Source organism: Ranitomeya variabilis, chromosome 2 (genome assembly GCF_051348905.1).
Source record: "Ranitomeya variabilis isolate aRanVar5 chromosome 2, aRanVar5.hap1, whole genome shotgun sequence".
Classification (NCBI taxonomy): domain Eukaryota; kingdom Metazoa; phylum Chordata; class Amphibia; order Anura; family Dendrobatidae; genus Ranitomeya; species Ranitomeya variabilis.
The window spans coordinates 493,913,997-493,938,178 of NC_135233.1; the positions used below are offsets into that span (position 1 = coordinate 493,913,997).

General features: G+C 43.8%; 1 protein-coding gene across 1 annotated transcript in view; it reads left to right on the plus strand.

Annotated features, from left to right (window-relative positions):
- The window catches only part of VWCE (von Willebrand factor C and EGF domains), a 157,610-nt gene that overhangs the window by 57,285 nt on the left and 76,143 nt on the right, over positions 1 to 24,182 (plus strand). Inside the window, exons 7-10 of the mRNA XM_077287995.1 lie at positions 3,537 to 3,662; positions 3,747 to 3,863; positions 14,676 to 14,798; positions 19,749 to 19,877. Of these exons, the coding sequence (XP_077144110.1) occupies positions 3,537 to 3,662; positions 3,747 to 3,863; positions 14,676 to 14,798; positions 19,749 to 19,877 (495 nt within the window). The remainder of the gene's footprint in view (positions 1 to 3,536; positions 3,663 to 3,746; positions 3,864 to 14,675; positions 14,799 to 19,748; positions 19,878 to 24,182) is intronic.

Here is a 24,182-nt window from a genome sequence, read left to right on the forward strand (position 1 = left end):
ACCTCGGCCATGTCCCTGAGCACTGAACACCTTGTACTCCTGTGTCTTGTTCAGTGGTGGTCTGGTCTCAGCCTCCTTACCTCGGTCATGTCTCTGAGCACTGAACACCTTGTACTTCTGAGTCTTGTTCAGTGGTGGTCGGTCTCAGCCTCCTTACCTCGGCCATGTCTCTGAGCATGTTGTAATCCTGTGTCTTGCTCAGTGGTGGTCGGTTTCAGCCTTCCTTACCTCGGCCATGTCTCTGAGCACTGACCACCTTGTACTTCCGTGTCTTGTTCAGTGGTGGTTGGTTTCAGCCTTCCTTACCTCGGCCATGTCTCTGAGCACTGAGCACCTTGTACTCCTGTGTCTTGCTCAGTGGTGGTCGGGTTCAGCCTTCCTTACCTCGGCCATGTCTCTGAGCACTGACCACCTTGTACTTCTGTGTCTTGTTCAGTGGTGGTCTGGTCTCAGCCCTCCTTACTTCGACCATGTCTCTGAGCACTGAGCACCTTGTACGTCTGTGTCTTGTTCAGTGGTGGTCGGTTTCAAGCCCTCCTTATCTCAGCCATGTCTCTGAGCACTGAGCACCTTGTACTTCTGTGTCTTGTTCAGTGGTGGTCTGGTCTCGGCCCTCCTTACCTCGGCCATGTCTCTGAGCACTGAGCACCTTGTACTCCTGTGTCTTGTTCAGTGGTGGTCTGGTCTCAGCCCTCCTTACCTCGGCCATGTCTCTGACCACTGAGCACCTTGTACGTCTGTGTCTTGTTCAGTGGTGGTCGGTTTCAAGCCCTCCTTACCTCGGCCATGTCTCTGAGCACTGAGCACCTTATACATCTCTGTCTTGCTCAGTGGTGGTCTGGTCTCGGCCCTCCTTACCTCGGCCATGTCTCTGAGCACTGAGCACCTTGTACTTCTGTGTCTTGCTCAGTGGTGGTCTGGTCTCGGCCCTCCTTACCTCGGCCATGCCTCTGAGCACCGAGCACCTTGTACTTCTGTGTCTTGTTCAGTGGTGGTCTGGTCTTGGCCCTCCTTACCTCAGCCATGTCTCTGACCACTGAGCACCTTGTACTTCTTGGCCTCCAGGGAAGTTGCGTTCTGGAATATGGCAGCACTGGGGGATAATGGCTTCCCGGCTGCATCACGTTTGGTTCTTTTCAAATCTTTGGCAGTTAATGTTGTCTTTTTTCCAACATGTTGTATGCAACCCTGTTGACCATTTTCAAGAAAACTCTGATGGTTCTTAGCAATTTCAATAGTGCTGCATCCTCTGTAAGAGTTGTAACCATTTTTTACTTTTCAGAGTCAAATAAATTTATTTCTTGGGCCATTTTGCCTGAGGAAAACAAGATGTCTAACAAATTCATGCGGAGAAGATGCTCTTGGAGGATATTTAGATTCCATTCTTTATTTATGGCAGTGTTTTTAGGCAAAATTCTGAGTGAGTCCATTCCCTTCAGAAGAAATCACGGAGCACACCGAAACTTCATGTGTGAATGCAGACTTAGGCTTCTTTTACACATACATTTTTTTTTTTGCGGCCCGTTATTGCAGGCATTTTTTGCGGGCCATATCGCTGCAATTTTCACTATCTGCTGCAATAACGGACCGCAAAAAACTTGCGGATTGCGTTCCGCAAAACTGGAAGTCACGGTGCACCGCAAAAACAAGCTTCCTTTGTTTTTGTGGCCCCATTGTTTTTGATTTTCAATGGGGGCCGTGTCCGTAAGCCGTGTAAGCCTCACGGCCATACGGCGCACGGCACACCGTGAAATTATTGCGGCCAGTTTTTGCGACTCCATAAAAATCTATTGGGGCTGCAAAACAACGGTATGTGTAAAAGAAGCCTAAAAGAAGTGAAAACACTGAAGTAGCAAACTTTGGAAAAACAAAAATTTGTGTCAGTCTCAAAACTTTTGGATATGACAATAGAATAAGTTGCAGAGAACAGTCAGGATACCGAAAAGTAAAAACAATACAAACTCTGACCACTAGAGGTCAGTGCACACTAACCTTATATTTCACATTTCCATAAAACTCAGACGATAGCTATGTTGTCTCCATAGTAACAACATCGTGCTTATGATAATACCAAAATAATATTTCATTATTATTACACAAATTACTTTTAATTTACAAAATAACAAAATATATCAATTGTAGCTAAAACATTAGCATTCAATGCTGGCCCTCTGTATTACCCCTGAAATACCATTATGCCACGTTCACACGTTCAGTATTTGGTCAGTATTTTACTTCAGTATTTGTAATTCAAAACCAGGAGTGGAACAATCAGATCAGAGGAAAAGTATAATGGAAACACGTCACCTCTTCTGTATTTATCACCCACTCCTGGTTTTGGCTTACAAATACTGAGGTAAAATATTGACCAAATACTGCTAGTGTGAATGTGGCCTGAAAGGCACCACTCCAGCACTTTTTTTATTGCTCTGCTGGAGTGGTGCTTGTAATGTAATTCATCTGCCCCCTGTCCCATACTCACCTTCCTCCGCCTTCATCCTTTTCCAGTGTTGCTCCCATCGGTCTCCGGGGAAGAGACCTGATGGCAGCTCCAGTGTTTCATGGAGTGGCGCAGGGTCACTTTACAATACAAGTCTATGAGAAACTCGTTCTGCCCTCGTTCTGGCTCTCATAGACTTACATTGAGCTCTTGTGACGTCACTTCTGACTTACAGTCAGTCAGAAGTTATGGGAGCAAGATGGCGCAGTGGGTCAGTAAATGGTGAAGGTGCTGGAAGGTGAGTATAAGAACAGGAGCAACCCCCCCCCAAAAAAAGCGTAGTGGTTCTTTAAAGAATAAAAAGCATTACACAAAAGGGGTTGGGGGAGTCACTGCATCTCAGCATTTTCTTCAAAAAGTCTTAAAAAAAATGTTGCTCATTATATTTGTGCAAAAGTTTGCAACCCTTTGCTATTTTTTTGTACATTGCTTGCCACCTTTAACCCTGGGTCAGGCGCATCTCTGGCACTCCCGAGTTCAGGCGCAGTGCGCCTGACAGGCATAGGTTAGAAAATCGCCTATAATATTTCATTATCTCAATTTCTGTAATATGTATTAAAAGAGAGTGCACAAAATTAGATGCAAACCCCCCCCCCCCCCAGCATGTTAACCAGTGGGTGTAATGTGGGCATTGTCAGCTGTGAATTTAATGTTCAAGCCAGATTTTCTGAATTGTGACTTTTTAAAAAAGCAGAACAAATATTCACAAACTTACTCCAGGAGGAATGTGGAGTGAAAAGTGGCCCAAAAGATGCAGCAAATTTGTAGAAATCCCATCCACTTTGCTACAACATCTGGCCTCTGCGTCTAGCTCGCAGCGACGCCGGATCATGGGCACGTACCCTTATGATAACTTCCTCCCAAGATGTTCAGCAAAATGAGCAAATGAGAATGATCTCTGTATCTCTTCCCATAGACCCCAGTTCTGGAGGGTGGGCTCGGGGTGTATGCGGACCCCTTGGTGCAGAGCAGATATTATACTGTAGCACCTCGTGTCTCGCATCATCCTCATTGATCTGCGTCTTTTTCCTTCCAGCTTCTGCGCCGTGCGGAGAATACGGCTGTGAGCTAAGCTGTAACGATGGAGGCTGTGAACACATTTCAAGGGTTTGTCCTGTTGGATTCAGAATGGCAGAGACGACTAATGGAGTGACCTGCACCGGTATCCCAGCATGCTTTGCTTCACTGCAGCGATCGTACATACTAACGATCATGGGTTTGTCACTAAATCTCTCTCTTTCTCCAGACATAGATGAATGTGCAGCGTCCATCTGTAAGGGGACTTGTCTCAATACTGAAGGAGGGTATATGTGTGACTGTGGGCCTGGACTCAAGCTGGCTGCTGATAGAAGCACTTGTCTGGGTAAGAAGCAGAACTGCAGTATAAACCATGGGGGAGGAACAAGGCTGCAGTCTGAGTGCTAAGGGGGTGGAATTCAGATGATGGATAGCAATCTGTGCCACTAGGCTAGTAACCAGCATTACCACTGTGTGTGAATATGCCTCAAGGTAATCTTACAAACGTGCCGATAGCTTTAACCCCTTCACCCCCAAGGGTGGTTTGCACGTTATGGACCGGGCCAATTTTTACAATTCTGACCACTGTCCCTTTATGAGGTTATAACTCTGGAACGCTTCAACGGATCCTGGTGATTCTGACATTGTTTTCTCGTGACATATTGTACTTCATGTTAGTGGTAAAATTTCTTTGATATTACCTGCGTTTATTTGTGAAAAAACTGGAAATTTGGTGAAAATTTTGAAAATTTCGCAATTTTCCAAATTTGAATTTTTATGCAATTAAATCACAGTGATATGTCACACAAAATACTTAATAAGTAACATTTCCCACATGTCTACTTTACATCAGCATCATTTTCAAACCAAAATTTTTTTTTGTTAGGGAGTTATAAGGGTTAAAAGTTGACCAGCAATTTCTCATTTTTACAACACCATTTATTTTTAGGGACCACATCTCATTTGAAGTCATTTTGAGGGGTCTATATGATAGAAAATACCCAAGTGTGACACCATTCTAAAAACTGCACCCCGCAAGGTGCTCAAAACCACATTCAAAAAGTTTATTAACCCTTCAGGTGTTTCACAGGAATTTTTGGAATGTTTAAATAAAAATGAACATTTAACTTTTTTTCACACAAAATTTAATTCAGCTCCAATTTGTTTTATTTTACCAAGGGTAACAGGAGAAAATGGACCCCAAAAGATGTTATACAATTTGTCCTGAGTACGCCGATACCCCATATGTGGGGGTAAACCACTGTTTGGGCGCATGACAGAGCTCGGAAGCGAAGGAGCGCCATTTGACTTTTCAATGCAAAATTGACTGGAATTGAGATGGGATGCCATGTTGCGTTTGGAGAGCCACTGATGTGCCTAAACATTTAAACCCCCAACAAGTGACACCATTTTGGAAAGTAGACCCCCTAAGGAACTTATCTAGAGGTGTGGTGAGCACTTTGACCCACCAAGTGCTTCACAGAAGTTTATAATGCAGAACCGTAAAAATAAAAAATCATATTTTTTCACAAAAATGATCTTTTCGCCCCCAATTTTTTATTTTCCCAAGGGTAAGAGAAGAAATTGGACCCCAAAAGTTGTTGTACAATTTGTCCTGAGTACGCTGATACCCCATATGTGGGGGTAAACCACTGTTTGGGCGCATGGGAGAGCTCGGAAGGGAAGGAGCGCCGTTTGACTTTTCACTGCAAAATTGACAGGAATTGAGATTGGACGCCATGTTGCGTTTGGAGAGCCACTGATGTGCCTAAACATTGAAACCCCCCACAAGTGACACCATTTTGGAAAGTAGACCCCCTAAGGAACTTATCTAGATGTGTGGTGAGCACTTTGACCCACCAAGTGCTTCACAGGAGTTTATAATGCAGGACCGTAAAAATAAAAAATCATATTTTTTCACAAAAATGATCTTTTCGCCCCCAATTTTTTATTTTCCCAAGGGTAAGAGAAGAAATTGGACCACAAAAGTTGTTGTGCAATTTGTCCTGAGTACGCTGATACCCCATATGTGGGGGTAAACCACTGTTTGGGCGCATGGGAGAGCTCGGAAGGGAAGGAGCGCCGTTTGACTTTTCACTGCAAAATTGACAGGAATTGAGATGGGACGCCATGTTGCGTTTGGAGAGCCACTGATGTGCCTAAACATTGAAACCCCCCCACAAGTGACACCATTTTGGAAAGTAGACCCCCTAAGGAACTTATCTAGAGGTGTGGTGAGCACTTTGACCCACCAAGTGCTTCACAGAAGTTTATAACGCAGAGCCGTAAAAATAAAACAAACATTTTTTCCCACAAAAATTATATTTTAGCCCCCAGTTTTGTATTTTCCCGAGGGTAACAGGAGAAATTGGACCCCAAAAGTTGTTGTCCAATTTGTCCTGAGTACGCTGATACCCCACATGTGGGGGGGAACCACCGTTTGGGCGCATGGGAGGGCTCGGAAGGGATGGAGCGCCATTTGGAATGCAGACTTAGATGGAATGGTCTGCAGGCGTCACATTGCGTTTGCAGAGCCCCTAATGTACCTAAACAGTAAAAAAAAAACACAAGTGACACCATTTTGGAAAGTAGTCCCCCTAAGGAACTCATCTAGATGTGTTGTGAGAGATTTGAACCCCTAAGTGTTTCACTACAGTTTATAACGCAGAGCCGTGCAAATAAAAAATATTTTTTTTCCACAAAAATTATTTTTTAGCCCCCAGTTTTGTATTTTTCCAAGGGTAACAGGAGAAATTAGACCCTATATATTGTTGTCCAATTTGTCCTGAGTACGCTGATACCTGACATCTGGGGGGGAACCACCGTTTGAGCGCATGGCAGAGCTCGGAAGGGAAGGAGCATCATTTGCAATGCAGACTTAGATGGATTGGTCTGCAGGCGTCACATTGCGTTTGCAGAGCCCCTAATGTACCTAAACAGTAGAAACCCCCCACAAGTGACCCAATATTGGAAACTAGACCCCCCAAGGAACTTATCTAGTTGTGTTGTGAGAACTTTGAACCCCCAAGTGTTTCACTACAGTTTATAACGCAGAGCCGTGAAAATAAAAAAATAAAAAATTTCCCCCCAAAATTATTTTTTAGCCCCCAGTTTTGTATTTTCCCAATGGTAACAGGAGAAATTGGACCCCAAAAGTTGTTGTCCAATTTGTTTTGAGTACGCTGATACCCCATATGTGGGGGGGGGGGTGCATGGGAGGGCTCGGAAGGGAAGGAGCGCCATTTGGAATGCAGACTTAGATGGAATGGTCTGCAGGCGTGACATTGCGTTTGCAGAGCCCCTAATGTACCTAAACAGTAGAAACCCCCCACAAGTAACACCATTTTGGAAAGTAGACCCCCTAAGGAACTCATCTAGATGTGTTGTGAGAGCTTTGAACCCCCTAGTGTTTCACTACAGTTTATAACGCAGAGCCATGCAAATAAAAAAAAATATTTTTCCACAAAAATTATTTTTTAGCCCCAGTTTTGTATTTTCCCAAGGGTAACAGGAGAAATTGGACCCCAAAAGTTGTTCTCCAATGTGTTTCGAGTACGCTGATACCCCATATGTTGGGGTAAACCCCTGTTTGGGCGCACGGGAGAGCTTGGAAGGGAAGGAGCACTGTTTTACTTTTTCAACGCAGAATTGGCTGGAATTGAAATGGGACGCCATGTCACGTTTGGAGAGCCCCTGATGTGCCTAAACAGTGGAAACCCCCCAATTATAACTGAAACCCTAATCCACACACACCCCTAACCCTAATCCCAACGGAACCCTAACCACACCTCTAACTCAGACACACCCCTAACCCTAATCCCAACCCTATTCCCAACCGTAAATGTAATCCAAACCCTAACTTTAGCCCCAACCCTAACCCTAACTTTAGCCCCAACCCTAAATGTAGCCCTAACCCTAGCCCTAGCCCTAACCCTAACCCTAGCCCTAACCTTAGCCCTAACCCTAATGGGAAAATGGAAATAAATATATTTTTTAAATTTTTTTAATTTTTCCCTAACTAAGGCTACGTTCACATTAGCGTTCTGCGCCGCAGCGTCGGGCGCCGCAGCGTCGCCGCATGCGTCATGCGCCCCTATATTTAACATGGGGGCGCATGGACATGCGTTGCACTTGCGTTTTGCGACGCATGCGTCACTGCGGCGCACGCGTCATGGCGCAGAGGACGCAGCAAGTTGCATTTTTTGTGCGTACAAAACCAAGCAAAAAAAGGACGCATGCGTCGCAAAACGCAGCGTTGTGCATGCGTTGTGCATGCGGTGTTCCTGCGTTGTGCGTTGCGTCGCTGACGCTGCGGCGCACAACGCAAATGTGAACGTAGCCTAAGCGGGTGTTGAAGGGGGGTTTGATTTACTTTTATAGCGGGTTTTTTAGCGGATTTTTATGATTGGCAGCCGTCACACACTGAAAGACGCTTTTTATTGCAAAAAATATTTTTTGCGTTACCACATTTTGAGAGCTATAATTTTTCCATATTTGAGTCCACAGAGTCATGTGAGGTCTTGTTTTTTGCGGGACGAGTTGACGTTTTTATTGGTAACATGTTCGGGCACGGGAGATTTTTTGATCGCTTTTTATTCCGATTTTTGTGAGGCAGAATGACCAAAAACCAGCTATTCATTAATTTCTTTTGGGGGAGGTGTTTATACCGTTCCGCGTTTGGTAAAATTGATAAAGCAGTTTTATTCTTCGGGTCAGTACGATTACAGCGATATCTCATTTACATCATTTTTTTATGTTTTGGCGCTTTTATACGATAAAAGCTATTTTATAGAAAAAATAATTATTTTGGCATCGCTTTATTCTGAGGACTATAACTTTTTTATTTTTTCGCTGATGATGGTGTATGGTGCCTCGTTTTTTGCGGGACAAGATGACGTTTTCAGCGGTACCATGGTTATTTATATCCGTCTTTTTGATCGCATGTTATTCCACTTTTTGATTGGTGGTATGAGAATAAAGTGTTGTTTTTTGCCTCGTTTTTTTTTTTTTTTTTTACGGTGTTCACTGAAGGGGTTAACTAGTTATGTAGTTTTATAGGTGGGGTCGTTACGGACGCGGCGATACTAAATATGTGTACTTTTATTGTTTGATTTTTTTTTATTTAGATAAAGAAATGTATTTATGGGAATAATTTTTTTTTTTTAATTTATTTATTTAGGATTTTTTTTTTTATTTTTTTTTTACACAAGTGGACATTTTTTTTTAACTTTTTTACTTTGTCCCAGGGGGGGACATCACAGATCGGTGATTTGACAGTGTGCAGAGCACTCTGTCATATCACCGATCTCACTGACAGGGCTGCAGGCTTACCAGCGTCTGCACTGAGCAGACACTCGGTAAGCCACCTCCTTCCCTGCAGGACCCGGATGCCGCGGCCATCTTGGATCCGGGACCTGCAGCGAGGAAGGAGGTAGGAGACCCTCGGAGCAACGCGATCACATCGCGTTGCTCCGGGGGTCTCAGGGAAGCACGCAGGGAGCCCCCTCCCTGCGCGATGCTTCCCTATACCGCCGGTACACCGCGATCATGTTTGATCGCGGTGTGCCGGGGGTTAATGTGCCGGGGGCGGTCCGTGACCGCTCCTGGCACATAGTGCCGGATGTCAGCTGCGATAGTCAGCTGACACCCGGCCGCGATCGGCCGCGCTCCCCCCGTGAGCGCGGCCGATCGTGCTGGACGTACTATTCCGTCCTTGGGAAGTAGGGCCCACCCCACATGGACGGAATAGTACGTCAAATGACAGAAAGGGGTTAAAGCTGATGATTACTTAAAAGTATGTAACAATATTTTTGAAATATTGACCCCACTTGAGAGCAGGAATAGCATTATTAACCCACAGGCAGAGGCGTAGTGTGGTAGTAAATTCAACTCACTAGGTAGAAAACAGGAACACTGTCTCTTTAAATCTTCAGTTGGTTTATTAGACAGACTGCATAAACCAACATGAAGGGAAAAGTAAACACAGCCCTTCGGGTAAAACAGGAAAACAAAATGCTGTAACACAGTCCATACTTTTGTAGGGAGCTGCCCGCTCTGGAGCAACACAGGGATAGCACAGGTTCAGTCTTTCTTCCTCAGGACACAAACCACTGGAGATCCTCTCTCCAACCCTACTGAACAACTGCTGCCTCTGGAAGCCAGCTACTTAAGCCCCAGACCACACCCTGGGGTGGAGATAAGGTGGACATCCTCCCACCCACTCTATGGATGTCTACATAAAACTCAGCCCATCATACTAATTAGCTGTTAACCCCTCACCGCAATTAATGTGCTGGAGGAAAATCTCTGGGTTTTATGTCACTGATGCCATTAAGCACAGTGAAACATATCTCCCGTCTAGCACTTTACCAGTGACTTTGTCACAGTAGCTGTAGTAGATGCAATGAAAACCTAAAAAGTAAGCCGGAGTATAAGTTGGTATACATGCAACGCATAGGAGCATGTTCACACTGTGATCATTTAACAGACAGAGCCTAAGATGGCAACAAAATAAGCAAATGCCCTACTGTAAGCCAATAGTAATAGTGCATATAAATAACATAGGGACCTAGTAAACACTGTTTTTTATTTTAAAAAAAAGCATAAAAGCCATCCCACCACAAAAAGGTGTACCCAATCTGGACGATACTAATCTCTAGTTTTAAAACCTCAACTTGTGTCGGATGACCTCAATGTAGATGGGAGTAGAGCAGGATGGAGGCCCGACTGTTCAGGCACCTGTCCATGGGAGGTGTGGGATGACTTTTACTCTTGTTTTGATCAAAAATGGTGTTTCCTAAGCACATTATGCTATTTATATGTTATTTATATGCACTATCACTACAGGTCCTTCTCAAAAAATTACACAGGTCAACAAGAAAAAATTTTTTTTCTGGTGTCCAAAATATTATAATGAATTTGGGGTATTTTTGGGGTGCTGATTCTGAATATGTCATCAGTTTTGCCAGATTGGCTCAAGTTTTTGAGATTTTTGGTATCTTATTTATAGCACTTGTTGGTAAATGCGACGCATCATCTCATTAATTTCTTTGGATTAGTACTTGAACTGAGCAGTTCTCAATATAGTTTTGTGTTAATTAGTGTTCTAAAAGTTTGTTCATAGCTTGATTTTTGCACTAACTTTATGTTGTTGTCTGTTTTCCAGTGAAAAGCATGAACTCATCAAGAAGAAGTTGTCTTAACGATCCAGACTCATTCTGTTACATTTGTGGTGAATACACACTGCCAAAACATAGAAGAAACACAACAGACTTCGTAAAAAAAGTGTATTTTGCCTATTTTGGGGTTATGCTTGGGGACCAAGACAAGTTTTGGGCACCACACATAGTGTGCAAAGCATGTATCGAATTATTACGAAAATGGAGCAAAGGACAAAGAAAAAGCTTCAAATTTGGTGTTCCAATGGTGTGGAGAGAGCCAAAAAATCATCATGATGACTGTTATTTCTGTGCAGTGCAAGTGCAAGGATTCAATAAGCATAAGAAACGAAAATGGGAGTAACATGGAATCTGCAAGAAGGCCTGTCCCTCATTGTGAAGATGTGCCTGTACCTGTGTTTACCATAAATAACAGTCATCATGATGATTTTTTGGCTCTCTCCACACCATTGGAACACCAAATTTGAAGCTTTTTCTTTGTCCTTTGCTCCATTTTCGTAATAATTCGATACATGCTTTGCACACTATGTGTGGTGCCCAAAACTTGTCTTGGTCCCCAAGCATAACCCCAAAATAGGCAAAATACACTTTTTTTACGAAGTCTGTTATGTTTCTTCTATGTTTTGGCAGTGTGTATTCACCACAAATGTAACAGAATGAGTCTGGATCGTTAAGACAACTTCTTCTTGATGAGTTCATGCTTTTCACTGGAAAACAGACAACAACATAAAGTTAGTGCAAAAATCAAGCTATGAACAAACTTTTAGAACACTAATTAACACAAAACTATATTGAGAACTGCTCAGTTCAAGTACTAATCCAAAGAAATTAATGAGATGATGCGTCGCATTTACCAACAAGTGCTATAAATAAGATACCAAAAATCTCAAAAACTTGAGCCAATCTGGCAAAACTGATGACATATTCAGAATCAGCACCCCAAAAATACCCTAAATTCGATGAAATATCTTTGGCACCAAAAATGCTGTTGACCAGTGTTAGCATATAGTGTTAAATTTCATTATTTACCATAATGTAATGATTACAATTAAACTTTCATATATTATAGATTCATTATCCACCAACTGAAATTTGTCAGGTCTTTTATTGTTTTAATACTGATGATTTTGGCATACAACTCCTGATAACCCAAAAAACCTGTCTCAATAAATTAGCATATCAAGAAGAGGTTCTCTAAATGACCTATTACCCTAATCTTCTGAATCAACTAATTAACTCTAAACACATGCAAAAGATACCTGAGGCTTTTAAAAACTCCCTGCCTGGTTCATTACTCAAAACCCCCATCATGGGTAAGACTAGCGACCTGACAGATGTCAAGAAGGCCATCATTGACACCCTCAAGCAAGAGGGTAAGACCCAGAAAGAAATTTCTCAACAAATAGGCTGTTCCCAGAGTGCTGTATCAAGGCACCTCAATGGTAAGTCTGTTGGAAGGAAACAATGTGGCAGAAAACGCTGTACAACGAGAAGAGGTGACCGGACCCTGAGGAAGATTGTGGAGAAGGACCGATTCCAGACCTTGGGGAACCTGAGGAAGCAGTGGACTGAGTCTGGTGTGGAAACATCCAGAGCCACCGTGCACAGGCGTGTGCAGGAAATGGGCTACAGGTGCCGCATTCCCCAGGTAAAGCCACTTTTGAACCATAAACAGCGGCAGAAGCGCCTGACCTGGGCTACAGAGAAGCAGCACTGGACTGTTGCTAAGTGGTCCCAAGTACTTTTTTCTGATGAAAACAAATTTTGCATGTCATTCGGAAATCAAGGTGCCAGAGTCTGGAGGAAGACTGGGGAGAAGGAAATGCCAAAATGCCTGAAGTCCAGTGTCAAGTACCCACAGTCAGTGATGGTGTGGGGTGCCATGTCAGCTGCTGGTGTTGGTCCACTGTGTTTCATCAAGGGCAGGGTCAATGCAGCTAGCTATCAGGAGATTTTGGAGCACTTCATGCTTCCATCGGCTGAAATGCTTTATGGAGATGAAGATTTCATTTTTCAGCACGACCTGGCACCTGCTCACAGTGCCAAAACCACTGGTAAATGGTTTACTGACCATGGTATTACTGTGCTCAATTGGCCTGCCAACTCTCCTGACCTGAACCCCATAGAGAATCTGTGGGATATTGTGAAGAGAAAGTTGAGAGACGCAAGACCCAACACTCTGGATGAGCTTAAGGCCGCTATTGAAGCATCCTGGGCCTCCATAACATCTCAGCAGTGTCACAGGCTGATTGCCTCCATGCCACGCCGCATTGAAGCAGTCATTTCTGCCAAAGGATTCCCGACCAAGTATTGAGTGCATAACTGAACATTATTATTTGATGTTTTTTTTGTTTGTTATTAAAAAACACTTTTATTTGATTGGACGGGTGAAATATGCTAATTTATTGAGACAGGTTTTTTGGGTTATCAGGAGTTGTATGCCAAAATCATCAGTATTAAAACAATAAAAGACCTGACAAATTTCAGTTGGTGGATAATGAATCTATAATATATGAAAGTTTAATTGTAATCATTACATTATGGTAAATAATGAAATGTAACACTATATGCTAATTTTTTGAGAAGGACCTGTATATACTTACTTATTGCAGGGTATATGCTCATGTTGTTTCCATCTTAGGTTTTGTGTGTATAATAGGTGCAGGGGCTGTAGTCACAGCTGGGGCCTGGTGCCCGGGGGGCCCAAAATAACCCTTTGGCCCATATGAGAAAACCAATACTATTAAGGACCAGTGAGTGAGGGGGCCCTGTTAGACATTTTGCAATGGGACCCATAAGCTACAAGTTACGCCACCGCCTCCAGATACCAGGGATAATATTATAATTTCCACTAGACACCACAAATAAAATTGTTATCCCACTTGAGGGTCAGGATATAGTTATTACCCACTAGAGAGCGAGAATAGCATTATTATCCCTTTAGATAACAGAGCGGCCATTGTAGCCTAGTAGAATAGCATTATTAGCCCACAGTACATGAATGACAGCATTGTTGACCCACTAGAGAACAGTAATAGCATTGTTAAACCACAAAACGTCAGGAACAACATTGTAAACCTGTTAGGATATTACTATTATTAACCTATGTGAGATCAGCAAGATTATTACCAATCTGCGAGACACCAGGGATAGTATAACTGACTCACTGGACATTAGGGATGATATTATTTTAAAACACTAAAGACCAGGATACCATTATAGCCAAGTAGACACAATGCAATAGCATTATGAACCCATGAGAGACCAGGAATAGTATTATTTTGTTGATGGCTGGGGGACTGAGAGCTGAGTCCCCAAGCGATTACAAGATCGGGGCTTTGGAAACCTTAGAATTGGGCTATGCTGCCTCATCTTGATAGAAGCAGAGAAGCACAACCTCTGCTCCATTCATTGTCTATGGGACTGCCAAAAAAAAGCTCAGAACCGTACTTGGCTATGTCCTGTAGTCCCATAGATAACTAATGAAATCAAGGCCGAGTGTGCGCACCTCTGCTCCAGTCAAGATGGGGCAGCAGAGTCCTGTTATCCAGGTTCCCCACCCCTGATCTCAGGATCCTGTTGGATCCTTATGGCAATCAGCAAGTTAATCCCTGTAGGAGATAACTAAGGGAATAACCCTTTAACCCACTTACACGGCCAACAATATTTTATTATAATATTGTATTTATAATAATAATAATTCATAATAAAAATAAAAAAATTTACCTACTGGATGCTAGGAATTTGAAAAATTGCCTATCGGACCTGAGGGACACCACACATTATTATTATTTAATAGCAATTTTCTATTACTTTAGTGTAGTTGAACTTTAATAGTGTTGTCCCCTATTGTAATTTATAATATATTGATGTTGCAGAACTGTGTGTGCAATGTGCTATAAACCTACATCATATATACGTGCATCGTGTATGTGCCCTCAGCAAGCATCTAACAGCAGCCTCTTCTTCCATGCTTCTAGATATTGATGAATGTTCAGTTCATAGATCTATCTGTCAGCACAGATGTAGAAATATCCATGGGAGTTACAAGTGTTTGTGTGGAGCTGGGTTCACCCTACAGAGCAATGGACGCACTTGCACAGGTAGCTATAGAAGAGAATGTCAATTTTTAGGTAAAATGTTGAATGTGTTAAAAACATATGCAGATTGGAAGAGGATTTGAACTATAGCGTGTAAAAGTCAATATCGACCCTATAACGAGCCTTGCCACATGACAGTATAAGTCAATATTTTCTTTATATCTGGAGGATTGGTCTTTACCTGGGAAGCTTGGCACCCTCAGCTTTTGTTGCTGCTGCTTCTACATTTCATGGAGTCGACAAATGTCCTCATTAAACATAGGGGGTGATTAAAGATGGGTAATTTTCACTCCTTTTGAGGTTTACTCCTGATAAAACAAGTTATCCTCTATGCCTGAGGCCAGAGATTTGGAACCCTAGGAACGGGGTTCTCCTCAGTTTTGGAAGGTGTGCATGCTCAATTTGCCCTCCGTCCATTGTCTATGGAACTGCTGGAGAAAGCTGAGCTCTGTACTGAGTCCCAGGAGTACCATTGACAATTAATGGAGCAGAGGTCAGGCATGTAGCTGATCTCCATGCGTTCAGCATCTGAAAACTGTGGAAATGTGATATGACACCTGTTCAAATGGATAGGCAAAAGTAGTACATAAGTCAGAAGCGCCCGCTAGGACCGTGGGATATTGGGTACCGAGTCGGCACAGTTCTTAAAGGGGAAGTCACGGCAGCAGTGACCTGGTCCATGGTCCTGGGCGTCCAATTAAAGAGGATAAAGTGTAGTGCCAAATAAAGTCTATTGTAGTTATGTTCGTGACGCCACCTGTGGTACTCAGCCAGAGATGGCCAACGCTGCTTAAAGGGATCCGCTGGGGCTGATGGTAATGCAGCTTAGATGGTTTTGCTTCCCACAGGTGGAGCGGAGGCCCCAGGGCTACCAGGACAGTATATGAGGGGTTGTAGAAGTTGGGGTGCAGGAAATAATTGGAGGACACAGGATTTGCAGTCTCTTTACCTTTTACTAGTGAAATTGCAGTCCAGGGCACAGCTTACAGGTGATCTTTGAAATCCGGGCAGCCTGGAAGTGGTTCGGAATCCCCCTAGTCAGGTGGGGTTGGAACCTTCATTTCTGCACTGAATTCTAGGTTCTTGATGCCTTAGCTTTCCTCAAGTCCCTCTCTCAATCTGTCCCTCAGGTGGGACACTACCCACATGGCAGGCAGCTTGAGCCTTTTTACAGGTGTCCCTCTCTCGTGGTGACTCCGGGCTCTATTTTGCTGCTGTGCCTTCGGGTGTCAGTTGTGGCCAGGAGACCTGCAATCTCCAACCCTCCGGTTTCTGCTGTGGGGCATACAGCTCCCCCACAACCTTGGACTCCGGTGTCCGGTTTCTTGCGCTTAATCCTGGGAGTGAGCTCAATCGCAGCTCCACTCCCAGTTTCTCTCTCCTAACGTGCCTCCTCTCCCTTCACTGTCTCACACAGACTGACTGTAACTCCTCGTCCAGACCAGAACTTATAGGGAAGCTACCCTGAAACCAGGTCTAGAGCTCCCCCTTCTGGCCTTGAGTCTGGAAAGTGTTTTATGCTAGTGTTACCTGCTAAGGGGATTCCTTCTCGCTTCCAGGCATGGCATCAACCTCCCGGGAGGCAGGCAATACCCCTGTGACAACCGGATTCCTGGGGTGTCACATTCCTCCCCCCCGTTAAATTCAGTACTTCCGGACTGGGAAAACATAAACAATAAACAAGTGAAGACATACAAACATTTTTTAAATGCATTTCAACTGTAAAAAGTAAACAGGTAACACCAACTTTTCTTCCCTTTAATGGAGGTTCTTTTGCTTGAACATTGCATAATTATAAAAATACAAAAAGTACAAACATATTGAAGGTGCAATACATCAATTAAGTGCAAGGCATAACATTTTTAACTGCTCTGTGTAGCAGGTTGTGAGATCCCGTATCAGGGTGTCCTTCTCACCAACTGTAGTGATATGGGGAACCCGTTCCAAACCCCAACGTAGGTTTTGGGCGTGCTGCAAGGCATAACTATTCAGACCATTCTTCAGCTACGCCAAATGGTTTTGGTTCTTGGTCACTTTCAAACAAACAGGGTTCTACCCATGCTGACAGTACGTGGCAAAACCAATAGGGAGCACTGTAAGTGCCAACTATTTACAATTAGTGATGAGCGAATATACTCGTTACTCGAGATTTCCCGAGCACGCTCGGGTGTCCTCCAAGTATTTTTTAGTACTCGGAGATTTAGTTTTCTTCGCCGCAGTTGAATGATTTACAGCTACTAGCCTGCTTGATTACATGTGGGGATTCCCTAGCAACCAGGCAACCGCCACATGTACTTAGCCTGGCTAATAGCTGTAAATCATTCAGCTGAGGCGATGAAAACTAAATCTCCGAGCACTAAAAAATACTCGGAGGACACCCGAGCATGCTCGGGAAATCTCGAGTAACGAGTATATTCGCTCATCACTATTTACAATGAAAGTTTTCAGGTTATTCACTGTTCATGACCCTGCTGTCCTTTAAACTTTAATAAACAATATTAAACATTCTTAACCAGATAACAAACTGTTAACTCGCATTTATTCACTTATTAATTAATTTATTTATTGCCTTTTCCAGGGCAGATCCTCAGGTCTGCAACCTCCTGGTTGAGAATAGTTTTCTGCAGATGTCACAGCAGGTGACTCAAATGGTTTTGGTACAGTATTTGAGGTCTGAGTTTTGGCCTCCCACTGAGCTTTGCGCTCACGCCTTTCTGCCTCCAGTTTTAATATCTGCTGCCGGCAGAAGTCTAACTTACTAATCACTTCCACATGGTTGGCTCCTGCTTGGGCCTCCTCCGGGAACCCCATTAAATCAGTCTCTGGGTATCTCCAGTGGATTGCCTCCCTTTTCTGCATACTCCTAGGGACAAGGGCTCGCGTACCAGCAGTTCTTTCAGGACACCCCCCAGGTCTGCCATCTGGTCCCAGGTTACATATTTCACTACCAGGCCGGGCACTAGGGTCAGCAGGGGTCTTAAAGGCCCCACCAGGGTTTCCTCTGCTACCGGGACAATGCTCGCACCTGCTCCTCCGGTGCGGGACTCCTCATGTGGCTCTTCTGGGTTCGAGAGCGCTGGCTCCAGGGGTTTCTTGGGCACCGCCATCCTCTTCAGCAGAGCCTCCTTCCACGCGGTCACCGCTGCCAGCTGCAACCACAGGAGTTGTTGTGTCAGCTCCTCCATCCCAGCGCCGAGGAGCTCCGGATCCACTGCTGTCAGCTGGTCCAGGGTTTCATCTCACTGACCGGGGAAGCCCACTTCTCTTTCGGTATGCTCCGGCGGCCCTTCACTGCCACCCGCCATCGCATGCACTGGGCAGCATTCAGCCATGCTTACTGCACGCTTTCCCATGCACTTCTCTTTCTCCTTCTGTCCTGGGCAGTCCTTCTTCTCCTTTCCCGCTAGCCATTTCGGGGGGCGGATCTGTCCTCCTGAAGGGCAAGTTCCTTTCACATTCAAGTCCTCACAGTGGGCGGGTCCAGCTTTTCCACCCTTTCTTGGGCTTCACCCACAGCAGCACATGTTCTCCGTGCCTCACCCACCACGTGTCACAACAATGGCGGCAATTGAACAATTTAGTAAAGTCCATGGCGCACAGCACCCGATTTTTTGGGTCGGTCCATCCTGTTCGTGATGCCAAAATGGATCGCCCGGTAGGACCATGGGATACTCGGTACCGGGTCGGCACAGTAAAGGGGAAGTAACGGTGGCAGTGACCCGGTCCGTGGTCCTGGGCATCCAATTAAAGGGGATAAAGCATAGTGGCAAATAAAGTATACTATAGTAATGTTCGCGATGCCGCCTGTGGTACTCAGCCAGAGATGGCCGACACTGCTTAAAGGGATCCGCTGGGGCTGATGGTGATGCAGCTTAGATGGTTTTGCTCCCCACAAGTGGAGCGGAGGCCCCGGGGCTACCAGGACAGTGTATGAGGGGTTGTAGAAGTTGGGGTGCAGGAAATAATTGGAGGACACAGGATTTGCAGTCTCTTTACCTTTTACTAGTAAAATTGCAGTCCAGGGCACAGGATACAGGTGATCTTTGAAATCCGGGCAGCCTGGAAGTGGCTCGGAATCCCCCTAGCCAGGTGTTGTTGGAAACCTTCCTTTCTGCGCTGAATTGTAGGTTCTTGATGCCTTAGCTTTCCTCAAGTCCCTCTCTCAATCTGTCCCTCAGGTGGAGCATTACCCACATGGCAGGCAGCTTGAGCCTTTTTACAGGTGTCCCGCTCTCGTGGTGACTCTGGGCTCTAATCTGCAGCTGTGCCTTCGGGTGTCAGTTGAGACCTGCAATCTCCTGCCCTCCGGTTTCTGCTGTGGGGCATACAGCTCCCCCACAACCTCAGACTCCAGTGTCCGGTTTCTTGCGCTTAATCCTGGGAGTGAGCTCAATCACAGCTCCACTCCCAGTTTCTCTGTCCTAACATGCCTCTTCTCCCTTCACTGTCTCACACAGACTGACTGCTCACTCCTCCTCCAGACCAGAACATATAGGGAAGCTACCCTGAAACCGGGTCTAGAGCTCCCCTTTCTGGCCTGGAGTCAGGAAAGTGTTGTATGCTAGTGTTGCCTGCTAGGGGGATTCCTACTCACTTCTAGGCATGGCGTTACTCTCCCTGGGAGGCAGGCAATACCACTGTGACAACCGGATTCCTGGAGTGTCACAAGTCCTCCCTGAAGAATCCACTGTTTTGTAGGAGCCACAACAAGAACCTCTGTTTTATAAGATCCATATGCCTTCATAGGACAAACATTTTTTAAAAATTATAATTTCTCATATTTCTTCCATCATAATTTAATTTCTTTGACTATAAATAATTCTTAAATCATAATTGTTCTTTTTTTTATACTAAATCGCCAGTTACTACAAATAAATACACGCCCTCTGGTGCATATTCACATGATAAATATGTATAAGATAACACTGTCACATTCTTTTGGTTCTTTTGAAGACATCAATGAATGTCGCCGACCAGGAACATCTCACCTTTGTGAACACTTCTGCCACAACACACAAGGAAGTTTTTTCTGTTCCTGCCGAAGTGGGTTTGCTCTCGGTGCAGACAGAATGTCATGTGTTGGTAAGTATTTTGTGGGAAACGACTTTGCGTTCTTAGAGCTCCATTGGATCTTGTTTATTTACCCTGACTTCTTGCTACACAGTTTGTGATTTTTCTCCATGAAGAACAATTTCCCTTTGTAATGACAAATATATAAGGTGGGAATAACTAAAAGGAAATTAGTAAAACAGTCAGTACTAGATGTATCACTTCCAAGATAAACCTTATTGAGTTTTGAGAGCTGCACTTGTATGGATGACCCTAGCAAAATGTAAACCACTAGGGTTACCGGTTTACTACCACAGTGGAACCTTTTCTAAGGACCCACAAACAAACAAAATAGCTCACCGCACCTGTATGATGAACATCATGGGTGCTCAACAGCCTGAGCCTTCATAGGGACAAATCCAACGGAAGAAAAAGTCATCACTCTGTCCTCCTGGAATTATTCCAAGTCCTCCTCCTCTTTATTCCAATTCCATGTGCTTAGACAACAATAAAAGTAGATAAAAAAACACTGAAACTTTTCAGGATTAAATTCCTTAATAATAGCTGTTTAACCCCTTTCTGACATTGGGTGTCATAATCCCTCCCTTGGGTGTGAGCTCCAGCGCTGAGCCCACATCTTTCCCAGCACATTTTGAATAGCTGACATGTGCCTCTAAAAGCTGCGGGTGGAATCGCGATCCAACCATGGCTGTTAACCCGATAAATGCCGCTGTCAGTCTCTGACACGTGATCGTGGGTCACCGATGGGTCGGTCGGCATGACAACCAGAGGTTTCCAGCAGACCTCTATGGTTGTCATTGCTGGATTGCTATGAGCTCTGGTGGTTGGCGCTCATAGCAAGTGAGCATTTCTGCTACTCACAGGCGATCTGATCCATTGCCTGTGTGTAGCAGAGGCGATCAGACAACTGCAGCTTCTAGTCTCCCATGGAGACTATTGAAGCATGCAAAAACTAAAAAAAAAATGTTTTAAAAATATAAAAAAATATAAAATTTCAAATCACCCCCTTTCACCCCATTCAAAATATATCACGAAAAACAAGTATAAGTATACACATATTTGGTATCACTGCATTCAGAATCGCCATATCTGTCAATATAAAAAAAGAACTAACCCGATCACTAAACGGCGCAACGAGAAAAAAATTAAAAACACCAGAATTACGTTTTTTTGGTCGCCGCTACATTGCAATAAAATGCAATAATGAGTGATCAAAAGATCATATCTGCATCAAAATGGTATCAATAAAAACATTAGCTCAGCACACAAAAAATATGCCCTCACCCACACGTAAAATGATGTAATTTTTTTTTTTTTTTAACCAAAGTTTGGATTTTGTTTTCACCACTTACATAAAAAGAACCTAGATATGTTTGGTGTCTATGAACTCTCAATGATCTGGAGAGTCATAATGGCAGGTCAGTTCTAGCATTTAGTGAACATGCTAAAAAAAAAACAACTGTGGAATTGCACAATTTTTTTCTATTTCACGGCACTTGGAATTTTTTTCTCATTTTCCAGTACATGATATGTTAAAACCAATGGTGTCGTTCAAAAGTACAACTTGTCCCGCAAAACACAAGCCCTCATATGGCCATTTTGACTGAAAAATAAAAACAGTTATGGCTCTGGAAAGAAGGGTAGCAAAAGAAGAAGAGGTTGATACCGTATTGTACGTAAGGAACTTTATTCCGAAACACATCAGTGTTTTGATACCTATTTTAATGTTGTCTGCACACTTGGATTTGGAATAAAGAGTTTATCCAGGAGAATGGAATGCTGACATTTTCTTCTGTTGGACTTTTCTCAAAATTCTTTTAACAGATTTTTACAGTATAGGGGATAATGGGTCGGGAATGTAATGAAGGGAAAGGAAGGTAACCAAACAAAGGAAAAGAGGAAAGGGGTTAGGTAGGAAGAGGAGAGAAGGAAAGTGAATGGAAATGAAGATCATCTTAACATAATTGCACTACAACAATTACCATACCAAGTGCAAAAACGGCATAAATAAAGTATAAACTATAAACTATTAAAAGTATTCTGGCAAAGTAATAAGACATCATATAAAGAGGCTTTTCTTGCTTGAAGAAAAAATTAAGTTCCATGAGGACCATTTGGAATTATATTTAGGTATAGAGTTATTCCTTAAAGCTAAGGACATTTCAAAGGAGTTATGAGAGAACATAATATCAATTATGTCAGAAATAGAGGGAGTATCTATCGATTTCCACTTTGGTGCAATACAAGCTTTTATGACAGAAAAAAATGTAAAGAAATTTTTTTGAGGGCGGTCATCAGCTTCTGGAAAAAGGAGAGACAATTGGGGGTAAATTTTGATGGGAGACTCATTTATTTAATTCAATAGTAAAAACACATCTTTCCTAAGTATCGAAAGTTTGGGACATTCCCAGAATATATGAAGAAGATTGTAACGCTCGCGACCAGACTAATTGGCGCAGGGGTGCGGCCCCACTGGACCACAGACCAGACTTCCCTGGAAGAGGCGTAACTAAGTAGCTTCCTAGGTGTTCGCTGGAGCCTCTGATGGTGAGGTCAGACTTGTGCAATAGGTAGCTACCAGGTACCACTCCACGGTGGAGTCTGACTATGGATGCTGATCCCACCGGGGGACAAGACACAGGCAGGCACGGCTGTGACACTAGCTGACGGACAGGTACGGCAGAGGCCCTGAAGGGCAGACTGGCTTGATGGAGATATAGGCAGGCAGATGGGCACGGCAGGCACTCTGGCAGACAGGCGGGTGTATGGAGACTGGTAAGATCCTGCATGACAAGTTGCAGAACAGAGATAGAGCAAGGCCGCAAGAGCGGCTGCTAAGCAGAACCACAGGAGGTGAAGTTAGGCAGGAGGTGGAGTCAAGCACAGAAACACAGGAAAGAGCAGAGAAGGAGAAGACTGAGCTAAGAGCAGAGAAGAGGAAGGTGGAGCTAAAAGTAAAGAGGGAGAAGGCAGAGAAGGAGAGGGAGGAGCTAAGGACGGAGACGCTAAAGGCGGAGCCAAGAGCGGAGATGCTGGAGGCGGAGCCAAGAGCAGGAAGGCACAGAGCCACAGGTTGTGGTGAGCAAAGCAAAGAGGCACTGAGCCACAGGTAGTGGTGAGCAAAGCAGAGAAGCACAGAACCACAGACAGTGGCAAGCAGAGCAGAGAGATAGTGCAGAGATACACACAGCGGAGTGGAATTGGCAACAACCAAAGCAGGAACAGGAACAGACATAAACCAGAGTTCAGACACAGAAGTAACAGAACACAGATTTAGACCAGGGTACGACGCCCCACTGGAAGGCGAACACAGACCAGGGTACTACGCTCCACTGGGTGGTGGACACAGAGACTGAACCAGACACCTCAGCAGCAAAGTACTGACTGAGGAAGTAAGTTTGCTCCAGCATCCTCCAATGGGTAAGGACGCCTTAAGAATCAGAGGCCTCTAGGCTATTGGCCAGAGACACCTTAGGGAGGTGCACACAGACTGAATAAGAATCCGGAGTTGCTGGCGCCACCCCCTATGCACACAGACAGAAAGTGTACACAGAGCAAGCGGCCATGAAGCACACGGCATGGAGCCGGCAGCAGACAGATCTTATAGTATGGCACTGGGTGAGTGAGTTGATGTAACAGGCAGCTGGGGTATGGAAGGCCATGCAGTGATGCCGGCAGGGTTGTTACAAAGATTACCTGTTTGACCACAATTCCTGCAGTATAAATCGGATTGATCGGGAAACAATGGGTTTTTAAGTCTAGCGGGAGTGTAGAACCACCTAGATAAAATTTTAAAATAATTTTCATGTAAATATGGGCTAATAGAAGATTTGTATGCTAATTCCTATTTATCTAGAAGGAAATTATTATTTAGATCTTTTTCCGATTCTCCACATATAATTAAGTTTTTCAAAAGAGACATCACAGTTAAAAATCTAATAGATATTCCTCATATTCCAAATTGAGTTATTCATAAAATTCGCTAAAAGAGTAACAATTTCTCTTCAAAGGGTCAAAGGTAAAGAGAATTTATTTCTAATGTATTTTCTTAACTCTAGAAAATTATAGAATTCTTCGTCAAGAAGATTGTATAGGGTTTTAATGATTGAAAATTTATAATCCAGTCTAATTTAGGCCCTGTTATAAGTGATGAACAGTCTATAATTCCAAACTTTTCCCGTGGAAAATTTGGTAGAGCTGTATGAAAACTTGAGATTGATGGGATTAATGTTACATTTATTAGTTTTTGAGATACTATATAGCTTTTTCTAAAGTGAGATAGTAGATTTCATCAAAGCGTAATTAGGTAAAGCAAGA